At 34.9% G+C, this 13,427-nt stretch overlaps 1 protein-coding gene across 1 annotated transcript in view; it reads left to right on the forward strand.

Moving 5' to 3' along the window:
- MMP16 (matrix metallopeptidase 16) overlaps positions 1-13,427 on the forward strand; it is a 376,463-nt gene that overhangs the window by 274,557 nt on the left and 88,479 nt on the right. The window contains exons 5-6 of the mRNA XM_052651756.1: positions 204-365; positions 2,639-2,850. Of these exons, the coding sequence (XP_052507716.1) occupies positions 204-365; positions 2,639-2,850 (374 nt within the window). The remainder of the gene's footprint in view (positions 1-203; positions 366-2,638; positions 2,851-13,427) is intronic.

Raw genomic sequence — 13,427 nt, forward strand, 5'->3', positions numbered from 1 at the left:
ATCCTCACCACCAATCACCCCCTTTTAAAAGTAACATGTTGGATTTTACCCAAAGGTAATGCAATGATAAAAATCACACTGATTGTTGAACTAAAGAATTTCTCTTATTTTCCTTGGGTAAAGTTTTGGTAATACCAATTGTCCTTGTCAATTCTATACTTGGATTTTAGTTACAGTGATGCCTTTTCTTCTCATTTTCACAGGAAATGACTTATTTCTTGTGGCAGTTCATGAACTGGGACATGCTCTGGGGCTGGAACACTCCAATGACCCTACTGCCATCATGGCCCCTTTTTACCAGTACATGGAGACTGACAACTTCAAACTGCCCAGTGATGACTTACAGGGCATCCAGAAGATATACGGTGGGTCACCACTGATTCTGTTTGATGAACTCGGTAGTGAAGTATGGAATTCCTTCTGTGTTGTCTTTTTTGAAATAGATGCTCTAAGTGTTGTATTAGAGAGAAAAATACTGAATGAAAATCTGACCTGTTGGCAAAAGTCTTCTATCAGTCAAGCCTGGTTGGCACCAATCGCAGATACCTTAATGTGCAGATTATGGGAAAGCTTAGGCACTGATAAACTTTCCTAACTGAGTTAATTGAAACCTGAAATTATAGTAAAGATGTGATAAACTTTAGTATTTAAAATTCAGGTAAAATGTAATAAGTTAATATAACCAATAAACACAGTGAGTTAGAAGACTTTCCTAGAAGAGACTGACACTTTGATAAAAGCTGACAGATTGATTCTCACTGATATTTGATGTTAGATCCTAACAAACCACTTTTGAAAATGCTGAAAATAATCTTGTGTAACGGATGTAACAGAATAAACTCAAAAGCATGTAGTTATTGACTAAGAGTAAAAAATAACAAATGGCTAAGTTTACTAACACATCAGTTCAGTTCACTTGCTCAGTCATGTCCGACTCTTTGCGACCCCATGAATCTCAGCATGCCAGGGCTCCCTGTCCATCACCAACTCCCGGAGTTTGCTCAGACTCACATCCTTCGAGTTGGTGATGCCATCCAGCCATCTCATCCTCTGTCATCCCCTTCTCCTCCTGCCCCCAATCCCTCCCAGCATCAGAGTCTTTTCCAATGAGTCAACTCTTCACATGAGGTGGCCAAAGTACTGGAGTTTCAGTTTTAGCATCAGTCCTTGCAACAAACACCCAGGACTGATCTCCTTTAGTATGGACTGGTTGGATCTCCTTGCAGTCCAAAGCACTCTCAAGAGTCTTCTTCACATGTAATTCAAAATGAATTTCTAGTAGAGTAAACTTTTTTTTAATTTATGGGGTTCAGTCAATGAATGCAAATTAAGACAAAAGGAAGAGAGACTGTTATACATATTTAAATCCTAACTCCCTCAACATGGCCATTGACTTTTATAAAGACATGTGTTTCACACAAAATTTAACTGTTAAGAACTTGACATTTATAATTTACATGTAGAGAATATGCTTTCCTAAATTAATAAAATGAAGCTTTCATTTTACAATACAAAGGTAAATGTGTGCTGTATGTATATTAATATTCAGTATTCAGAAAGTATAATTTATGTTTTTCAAGTATCATAGTTTAAATTCACTAATTAGTTTTTCATGTATTAGTTTTTCAACTTCAAAGTGGTGAGAATTCTCTCAGGGTTAAAAGAAGTTTGGGGGGGAAAAGTCAATTTTTGTTGCTGCTCTTTTTTGGGGGGATATTGAGAAAACAGAAATGTCTTGGACTCAAAACTAAATAGCCTCTATGTTGAATGAGCTAGCCTCTGCCTATGTGTGTGTCATCAGACATTCTGCTGAAGTAGTTAACTGAAAGGAGGCTGTTTCTCATGACCTCATGAGTTAGTAGTCTAGACTGAAGGTCTGCAAAAGAGTATTCTTTCCATATCTAAATATTAAGTGTGAACAGCTCTGTATTTCTTTCTTAAAACATAAATCCCTTGAGGAATGATGCTTTACATCTGTACCAAATTACATGTATAAACTTTAGCTTGATTTAGAAACCTCCTTTTAGAAATACTATTTCACATTAATATTTTACCTTGTAGTGTTTTAATCAATAGGCGTTTTAGATTTAGTATTCAAATGAAACACTAGCAATTTGTCAAAACATTTCATTAGAAAAAAATAATGAAAGTCAAGGAAAGGTTATAAAATCCAGTTAGGTACATAGGATAGAATAAACTTTGATTTGTTAATGTTTAGAAATATTTGCACAGAATCATCTTTCAAAATCTAGGATTGACTTTAGTAGCGTTTACATGCAGGGTTCCAGTATTCATTTTAATTTATTTATTATTAATATACCACCTACTTCCGAAAAAGATTTCAAAGCAGCATATCCAATAAGGACTGTGGTGAAGCTATTTAAAACTAAATCATTAAAAATTAACAAAGAAGGCCTAGTTAGTTGAATCTAGAATTCAGCATGATAAAGGCAGTCTCTGATGGACTTGGCAACGGTTTGTTGGGTAAAATGGTTTGTTATTTCAGTAAATATACAATCTTAAAGACCTCTTAGCTCACTTAGAACCCTTCACTGATGAGTGACTGTCCTCTGTAGCGTTTTTTCTAGCACTCTTCCAGTTTTAACTGAGCCAAGTGCTGTCTTCATATTTTCAAAAGGTCCACCTGACAAGATTCCTCCACCAACAAGACCTCTACCAACGGTGCCCCCACACCGCTCTGTTCCTCCCGCTGACCCAAGGAAAAACGACCGGCCCAAACCTCCGCGGCCTCCCACGGGCAGACCTTCGTATCCTGGAGCCAAACCCAACATCTGCGATGGGAACTTTAACACTCTAGCTATTCTTCGCCGTGAGATGTTTGTTTTCAAGGTAGGAAGCTGTGACTTTTTTTTTTTTTTTTTTTTTTAATGGTAGATCAAGTGTCTACAGTGTCGCTTTAGAAACTAAGTTCTCGTTCATTCTAACACCACCTTCCCAGGCCTTTCACAGTTAGAAGGTTCAAAGAAAGTATCTTGAAAAGAAATGCACAAATGGGCTTAAATGTCTAGCAGAAGATTCTCGTACCATTCTATTTGTGGAATGCATTTATGTGAGCAAAAGCGAAAATGCTTAGAAATGTGAGGCTAAAAAATGCTGCATGTTATGAACAGATAAAAAAACTGTAATTTCAATCATGAATAGGAACTAATAGAGATGATTTGCTTGGGAGCTTAGCCACTTCCAGGCGCACTGCTGCTACTCTATCTTTGGTTTGCACATCTTTATGAGATCCTTATAATTTCACTTGATGATTACAACACTGCTTTTTTCAAGAGAAGTATTGATCATTTCATTTTGCTCAGGGTCTACTAGTAGCCATTTAAGTTAAATCTCCTCTCTGAGATGGTAATTTTGATTTTACATATACATGTTGCAGTTTTTTTTTTTTTAAGTCAGGCATTTATAGCTACCTAATTTACATTATTTTTTTAAATGCTACAAACTAAAACTAATTTTACATTTTGCTAAATGTGCATTTCAGTGACATTGAATTCTCCAGCAATAACTTTAAAAAGCAATGTATCAAAGTAAATTACATTATACTAAAAATTGACTGTAGTATAATACTGAAAAATACTTTTCCCTCAATGTTTGCAAATCATTCTGAAAGATTAATGAAAAATGTAAGTTTTATGTTGGCATCAGTATAAAAAAAAGAGCACATTATTTTATTTTTAAATGAATGGTATTGGTAATATGTAGCTATTTTAAAATTCAAATACCATTCATTTAAAAATAAAATAATGTGCTCTTTTTTTTAAGTAGGTGTGAATCAATAAATAATGAAATGTTGTCCTACTTACACAGAATATCCTATCTACCAGAGGCCATACTTAAAAAATATAGATTTCATATAATTTTAATAGGTAAAGTACTTCATTTCCTTTATTTAAAACTAAGATTTGGATTTGCTATAAGATGCTCAGAAGCATCATAATTTCCAGGAAAAAAAAAAATCAATGCTTTTGTTTCAACACATGAATAGATTTTTTTTAATTTTATAAATGCCCTACAATGCTCAGTTAGATATCTCTTACTTAATTTAAGTAGGATAATAAATTTAGATTCAAGGAGTAAAGTAAAAAAGCTTACTCATTACTCATTGTGGCTAAGCCCACAGTAACTAGCTGAAATGAACAGAAAATGCAATAATTTTCTTAGTTTACAAGATACCAGATGACAACTAAAAGATTCTGATTTCACTGCTTTGGAAGAATTTCCACATCCAAGTGTTATGCCTTGATATCATGGGGATATCACTGAAGTGTCAACTTTATCTGAGAATATGATATGAAATTGACTCTGAGCACATTCATTTCATTCTTCTTATCTGTCTAATTAGATTGCCAATCTCAGAAGAGACGGGTCTCTCCATGTCTAATGATCATTTTTACCAACCTTATGCTCTGCACACTGTGAGAGCTTAGTGAGTGCTCTTGAATAACCACCGGTTCTTGACATCAGGAATGAGTTGAAAGTACATAGGCCAACTCTCAAATAAAATGCAGCGGCCACTATTTTCAATGTCAAAGCAAGTATATATATATATATATATACACACACACACACATACATATATACATATATACATATATATATATACACACATATACATATATACACATACATATATATAAAATAAGGCCTGCTTCTCTAAACTCTCATGGTACCTTGGATTTCTTAATCAAAACTCTCTGCTGGACAGAGTTTCTAAACTCTGTCTGAATTCAGTTTCTTTCACTAGGCCCTGCTCTATTTCTGAGAATAAATTCTGTAGAAGATATCTTGTTTATAATTTTCATGCTCATCTCCTATTTCCTATGATGAATATGCAGCCCAGGGTAGTTTACTAGGGACCCAGGGCTTCCCTGACAGCTCAGCTGGTAAACAATCTGCTTACAATGCAGGAGGCCCTACTTTGATTCCTGGGTCAGGAAGATCCCCTAGAGAAGGGATAGGCTACTAACTCCAGTATTCTTGGGCTTCCCTGGTGGCTCAGTTGGTAAAACAATCTGCCTGCCATGTGGGAGACCTGGGTTTGATCCCTGGGTTGGGAAGATCCCCTGGAGGAGGAGGGCATGGCAACCCACCCCAGTACTCTTGCCTGGAGAGTCCCCATGGACAGAGGAGCCTGGCGGTCTATAGTCCATGGAGTTGCAAAGAGTTAGACATGACTGAACAACACACAGAATTTGTAAATAGAAGGTAACACCCCTGACTTTATGGAGCTCATACTCCAGGAGTGAAGATAAACATTAACCTAGGTACTTTTAAGGTACAAGAGGAAAAGGCATGAAGAGAAAGTACTGAAGTCTAGCTGAGTATATAGAAAACACTTGACTGAGAAATGGCTTATGCCAAATTTTGAGAGAGACACTTCCTAGGCACATTAAAGCAATTGGTACTTGGCATACTAAAAAGTTGATGTACTGTGGCAGAGAAGATAGATAGATATCACAACTCTAGTACAAAGTGATAAATGTAAATCAGAAACAGACTAAAATTTGATCAAAGGGGAGAGAATATTGTGTGATACCTGCTCTTAGTTAATAACTCTGTGCACTGGGTAACTAACAGGTGCCTGAATATAAGCTAGGCACTTTATGTTGATAATCTCTGTGTGTGTTCTTAGTCTCTCAGTCTTGTCCAACTCTTTGTGACCCCATGGACTGCAGCCCACCAGGCTCCTCTGTCCATGGCGATCCTCCAGGCAAGAATACTGGAGTGGGTTGCCATGTCCTTCGGCAGGGGATCTTCCCAACCCACGGATCAAACTCAGGTCTCCCGCATCGCAGGCAGATTCTTTACCGGCTGAGCCACCAGGGAAGCCTAGTAACCTCTAAACCTTATAATAACACAGCAAGATGGAAAGCATTCTCTCTTTTACAAATCAGAAAACTGAAAATCAGGACAGTAAGTAGTCCATAATTGACTATAGGTTTACTTAATTTCCCAAATCTGTTTTCCACATTAAGTTTTGCTAACTGAAAGAGTTAGGGAAAGTTTGAAAAGAAAAATAGACTTTAAGCTCTATTTTAAAGTAGTAAATTTTCAAGAAATATTTACGAAACTTATGTTGTGAGACTCTGTTTTAGGCACTGGCAGTGTAGCAGTTAAAACAAACAAACAGACAAACAGCAATAACAACAACAAAAAAAGAAAGCCAAGCTAGACCCTGCTGTCTTGGAGCTGACATTCTGTTTTCAAAGTGGACGTGTAGGGGAGAGTGCTTCACACAGAGGTTTGCACCTGCCCTGCAAGGCTAATCGGTGAGCACCCACATCGACTGAGCCCCCCAAATTCTGTTTCTCTCTGTTAAGAGCTGCAGGCCTTTTAGCTTCTCCCTCTGTGCCTACATGGTCTAGACTACCTTCTCCTCTACACTGACGCCATTTTCCAGGTCCCTGGTCTTCCCACCTGAAGTTACCCTCTGTCAGTCTCTCTTGGGCACACCTGCTTTTTAAATTTCCCTTTGACATACTCACCATTGACTTTTGTAGTTTGCTCCTTATTGTCTGTCCCTTCAAGTGCATTTTAAGATCACCCACTATTTGATTTCACTTTTAATAATGTAACAATTTTTTACCTTTCTTCGTTACTATTCTTTAGGCAAATTGGAAACCTCTTTGTTTCTTCAACTCTTAGCAACACTCATTTCACTTTAGTTTTGTTACCTGGAGCCTCTCTACAGCCTTTGCTTATCCAATTTTCATCCTCAACATCTTCCACATGTCCCAGACCCTCTAACTATTCATCAACCCCAAATCTCTTTCTAGTGATTTTTATATTTATTCTCTGCATTCAGTTTGCATGCTTTTTTATTTCTATTTTCTTTAATTATTTCTCATTGTAGTGTGTTTCTTAACTAGATTATGAACTTCAGAGTAAGGATTGGTTTGTATGGACTTCATGGTGCTTGAGCAGATAAGTTAGGTAATCTCAGTATAATATGTATTGAATGAAACTATAGCTTTACCTTGTTTATACAACAGTAATCAATCAATATGACACTATTGAAAGTATTCCATTCTTTTAGTTCATTATTCCTTGCCCAGGATCTCCATGAGTATTATCTACTTCAATTCTACATGTATGATTTTTAAGTAAAAAGGAAGAAAATCTAGATATAAGTAAAAGATAATATCATCAATTAATTTTGTTTTCTTAACAGAAGGAGACTCCCTTTATAAACGTAGCCTCAGCATAATTCTGGTAACAGTCTTCTTAGGAGGTTGGATATACATTGAGCTCACAAACATTCATTTATTTATAGTAAATTCACCTGGATAAACTTTCTATATAGAATATAAGTAAATTAGATGTATATGGATATTATTGTAAACATCATTTTACGTATTATTTATTTATGCATGAGAAAGTTAATCTTTCCATGCAGCTTCATAATCTTTGGCGAATATAAAACACCTAAATAAAACAAGAAAATGAAATCAAAACAAAATGCCAAAGGACAGAGAAGCAAAATAGCAACAACAAAGTAACTTTGTCCCACTTTATAGAAGGTGATTTTTAAAAGTGTTCTCTGAAGAGTGTAAGCTGCGATTGTGATTGGGTTGACAACGGTTACAAAATCTGATTGTTCAAATGAATACCTGCAAAGTTCCTTTGGACAAGATAAAAACATTGAATAGTCTGTTGTGGTATGAAGAAGAATGGAAACTGGAATTAGCCTACCTTGTAGAGGATGTGTTTCAGTACACAGCATTTTGTTGCATGTGGAAAAACGCAGCGGTAACTATATTATCCCTAAAACTAAGGACACTAAGAAAAACTATACCCAGCCACTCAGTTTCTTATAGCTCAAAAAATAAAGAGAAAGGGTGGCTCATTGGACTACTGACCTGCTCTTTACATCAAGGGGAACATGCAAGGGTCCCTTCTTTAGACTATAGCTAGAAAGGATAATGTTAAGAGGCAAAGCTGAAGCTGTCATGGAAAAGCATTTGAGGAAGTACAGTAAAGTGTCTTCCTAGTTAATATAGAAAAGCAAAGTTCACAGCTTTGACAAAGAGAGCATTTCATCATTTATCAAAAAAAAAAAAATCATTAGGTTCCTTTTACTTCGTCAAATTTTTGCTTGTTAATTTACCACAAAATGATTTGTTGTTAAATATGACCATCTTCTCTTACAGCCACCTACTGAATTCTACTGAAAAATCATACTTCTTGTTATTTCCATAGAAACAGATTTGTTAACACTATTTTGACATTCATTAAAAGTACATTCAGCCAAGTTTAGTAAGTACAGAGTATGAGCCAGTTTCATTTGCAAGACAGTTTTGTTTCATAAAAGATGTTATACAAGAAAGAGGAAATGCTTACTGAAAGAGATAAATTATATTTCCACCATATTGATTTGTAACTGAACTCCTTACAAGTGATCAAAATTGAGCTTTTTGACTCTTCAGTAGCTTCAAATCCCTTGGTATTTAATATCAATGTGTTTCCCATTCTGTGCTAAACATCTCTTCATGAACCAATATTTGCTCCTTTCATTCATTTTATTTTGTTTTTAAATTTTTCTTCCTGTGTTGAGTGTTCCTCATTTCAACCTTATTGTTCTTGAAATCTGGAACTGTGCCTTCCTCATGCCACCTTTATAACTATATCCGATTATTCACGCAGAATATTTGGTCAATTTTTCAAGTATACATTATGCCTTTTCTGTATTAGTGACATTGAACTTCTGAAATTTAAAGAAGTTGAAACTATGATTTTTCCCTTAAAAAGCCTAAATCTTATCAGGGAAGGGGGCAACATGTAATTATCAATCAGAAATGCTTTGTTTAAATCAAAGCCCACAAAACAGAGAGCAAAAATGGCCCTTTACACATAGGAGCATATTGGCTTAAGCCTGGGAATAGTAAGATAGTAGAGATGACTGTGGAGTCCAGGTGGTCACTTTCCAACAAGCGGTGTGAGCTAGGATAAGAAGAAACTCCTGTTGTCAAAATCACTGTGGTCAGCTTTGGAAGATCCAAGATACAGACCTTTGGGCTCAGAGAAGTGAGGTGAAGGAGCACCTGAGGGTTGTGTATTCACGTTCCCACTTGACCTCTCCACTCAGATGCCAAATTTAACGGACTTGAACCTGAGCTACTGTGCTTCCCTCAAGAACCTACTCCTATGCTTCTTCTCTTTTTCCACTCCAAATAAGGGCAGTTCCATCTTCCCATTTATTTCGTAAATAGATCCTAAAATATAGAGCCAAATCCTGTTGGCTTTACCTTCAAAAACATTAAAAATCCACTCATTTTTCTCTCCTTCCTCTGCTCAAGTCCAGTCAAATGCATATATATATATATATATATATACACACACACACATATACAGTAGAATATCATTCAGCCTTAAAAGAAGGAAATGCTGCCACTTGTGACGCCATGGATAAATCTAGAGATCATTATGCCAAGTAAAATAAGGACAAAAAAGGCAAACATTGCATTATCTCACTTATATGTAGACTCTAAGAATGTTAAGCTTATAGTAACAGAGAGAAGAGTGGTGGTTACCAGGGGCTGGGGGTGTGGAGAAATGGGGGGTGTTTATCAAAGGGAAAACTCATTTATAAGACGTGTTTCAGTTATAAGATGTATTACTGATGTATTCAGCTACAAGATGGATTACCATGGTGACTACAATTAATAATGCATCATTGACTTGAAATTAGCTAAGAAAGTAGATCTCAAGTGTTCTTACCACACACACTCAAATTGATAACTATATGAGGTGATAGATATGTTTATTAGTTAGATTTTAGGTAATCATTTCACAATGTATACTTATATCAAATCACTAAGTCATGCACCTTCAATATGTATAATTTTTCTTTGTCAATATACCTCAATGGAGTTGATGGAGAAAAACAAATTTCTTTCAGTTGCCCACAAGGCTCCCTTGACCATTCCACTTCCTTTTCCCTCTCTGATCTCACCTCCATTTTCATACTCTGATCACTTCTACCCACTCAGTTCCAGACACTCTTGTCTCCCTGCTGTTTCTTGAACTTGCCAGGCCTTCTTGTCTTTGCAGGTCTTTCCTTATCAAATAACAAATATTCACATCATCTTCTAGATTTCTGCTGCAAGTTGTAAAAGTCAGAATATGATCTCCAATCTCCAGTCCTGTCCAAACAGTCTGCCGTTATATAGGTCCACATGGAGTCAGATATATGAAAGGGAGCAATATTTGTAGAAATACAGAAAGGTTAATTGTGAGTTATATGAACTCTGTGCCATTTTTTGAGCACAATAGATAGATTTATCTTTTAAAGTTTGATGAATTCTCTCCCAGCTCTCAACGGTATCACTCATTCCCATTGCACGGTGGCCTGTCGTTGTTTATGTCACTGTAGAAGAATACTTAAACTCTTATCTCTAGACATTAGAGATAGACTTGGAGTCAGATGTTTCTTGTCATAGGCTCCAAGCAAGGACTATATCTACTCCTCTATTTGTTGTTGAATTGAACAGTACTCTGAACATAGTAGACAATAAATAATTGTTAAATAGCTTAATTCCACAATGGCTAATAAATTCCACCATACGTATGTAGTAAGCTCAGGAAATGGTAGCTATTATATAAAGAGACAGACTCAGCCTTTTAAATTACTTATTGTACTTATTAACTCAAATTCTCATGCTATTTGAAATTATTTTAAAAAGTAACTTTTAGTTGATTAAAGATCACAAAAAATGGTTCTAATTCTTAAGATATAAGGGAAAGGAACAAGAGTTCATTATCGTTATATTACTCTGTAAAATGATTTAAAATATTCTATTAGTAGAGAATCCAAAAAATGTTTTACAAACAAAAAATAATTAGAGAAATTTCACAGAATTGAATAATCTAAAATTACTCTGAGTCAGAGTTTAATTCTGTACTGCCAGGAAGTATTATCTGATATTATAGTACTTTGTAATTGGGGCTAGATTCACGTAAGAACAAAGGGAGCAATTGCCAAGATAGTATAGGCAGAGAATTAATTAAAATTTCCTTGTGGCACAAAATCATAGTCTTTCAAAAGTTTTAGGTAAACATTTTAGGCAGTAATTGGAATTATGTGTAATACTTCATCTTAATGTCAGTATTGACTTTTAAATTATCTGTATTTATTACTTAAAATTATTATTTAAATTTTAATTGTGATAAATAATTAATTTTAGTTATGATTTAAATTTAAAATTTACTCTTGAAATACTTAAATTTTTATAGACATTTTTTACTTAAACTGTTGGGGCACATATATAAGAATTCAGTAGAATAGATTTACAGTCACTTGAGTTTTCAATTTCCTCCTTAGGGTGCTTTTATTTGGGGGTAGCCATAAGCATTTTGGATACTTGTTTAGATTCAGTAAAACTATGTTTATTAATAATATAAAATAGAACATTTAATATATACTTACAGTGCATATTTTGGAGACTAAAATATATTATATCATGTACATTTTATTATAAATTTTCAGTATAAATAGGGCAATTCTGTAGTAGTCATGCAAAAACATTTTCTGAAAATATATTGTGAGCTAATCTGAAAAATCATTTCACTCCATAACAACATGAATCTTCCTATTCTGCATTTATTAGTAATCTAAATAATTTCAGTATCAAAGGTAACTATTTTCTTGTTCCATGTTTGTCATAATCTATATCTTTAGATTTAGATTTTTACGTGGAAAGTGCTCATATTCATCATAAAGTTCATATCACTTTAACCTTAATGTAAATTTAGTTCAAGATTTATATTGCACATAAAGGTAGGCTGTTTTAATTTTAGAAGTTATGAAATAGTGATTCTTCCCATCTTTTTCCTTCACACTTGCCATTTGTGACTAAAATACCACTTTTTAACTCATATTTTATAAAGCAAAAATGAAGCTTTAATCTTTCCATTCCCTTTTTAAACTTTCAGCTAGCAATGTTGTGATCATTAGTTTACTTTGTAGATTATGTGAACTAATTTAAACACTGAGTCAGCACTTCAAAATTTCTTAAAACTCTTGTTTATTTTATCTTTTGCAAGGCAATCTTAACGTGTATAAATATTGAAAGCAAAGTAGAGGCCAAAACTTGCATTATTTGTAAATTATTTGACAATCTATTGAAAAATTCCATGAAAGTCAAGAGGAAAAAATTACAGCTATTAACAATATTTAAAAAAAAATGTTCTGAACCACGGGGGCAAGGCAGGGGTTGGGGGAGGGAGCCGAAATGTAGCCTTTCTAACAAGTATTTATAATATAATCAAAAAATAATTTTCCTCACATAAAAAGTAACATAACTCATAAGATTAAAATTAATTAGCAGTACCTAGCCCATAGGTGGGAGAAGGCAATGGCAACCCAGTCCAGCACTCTTGCCTGGAAAATCCCACGGATGGAGGAGCCTGGTAGGCTACAGTCCATGGGGTCACGAAGAGTCGGACACGACTGAGCGACTTCACTTTCACTTTTCACTTTCATGCACTGGAGAAGGAAATGGCAACCCACTCCAGTGTTCTTGCCTGGAGAATCCCAGGGACGGCGGAGCCTGGTGGGCTGCCATCTATGGGCTCGCACAGAGTCAGACACGACTGAAGTTGTGCAGCCGCAGCAGCAGCCCATAGGTAGCATCCAATACATACTTATTAAATGAGTAATATTTTTACTTTTAACTCTGCGTTCTCTGCACTTAATCTTCATGAGGGAGGTTCTTGGGTGTTTTGTTCATTCTTCTAAATATACTTCTTAGGATACTTTAAAGTTTCAATGCATCATATTGTGTTTGTTTACATAATTATGAGTAAGATGGAAAAAAAAAGATGTCAGGTTTAAACTGCAGCATTAGTATTTCTTAAAATAAATAGGAAAATGTGCACAGATTCCAAATTAGTAATCCCATACGTGACAATTCATCCAGAAATAATGAAGTAAATCTAAAATGAACAATAGTATTTATTACAACTTTCTTGCCAATAGGAAAAAAAGTTTGCAAGCAGCCCAAATTATTCAGTAATATGGTAATGGTGTAGCAATTAATAGTACATTCAATGGAATGTAATGCAATGACTTAAGGGTCAATTAAGGTGAATATATGAAATAATGAGACATGATTATAATGTAAACACAAATAAAATAGTAAAACATAAGATTTTATGCATCATGAATCGTAGCATTTGAAGTATGTGTGTTTATAAGGCATAGAAGTTATAGAAAAACTTTATTAGGCCAATCTTAGAATGGTGGAATTATTAGCGGGAATGATGGAATTCTGAGTAAAAGTATTGTTATCATGTTGCTTATACATTTAAGAGTTCAAAATATAGTTGCACAGGAAAAACTAGATAGTTTTGAAGGCTGTGGTCCACTAAGTAATGGTGAAGCCATCCAATTTTCAAAAATATAGGTA

Source organism: Budorcas taxicolor, chromosome 14 (assembly GCF_023091745.1).
Source record: "Budorcas taxicolor isolate Tak-1 chromosome 14, Takin1.1, whole genome shotgun sequence".
In the NCBI taxonomy this organism is placed as follows: domain Eukaryota; kingdom Metazoa; phylum Chordata; class Mammalia; order Artiodactyla; family Bovidae; genus Budorcas; species Budorcas taxicolor.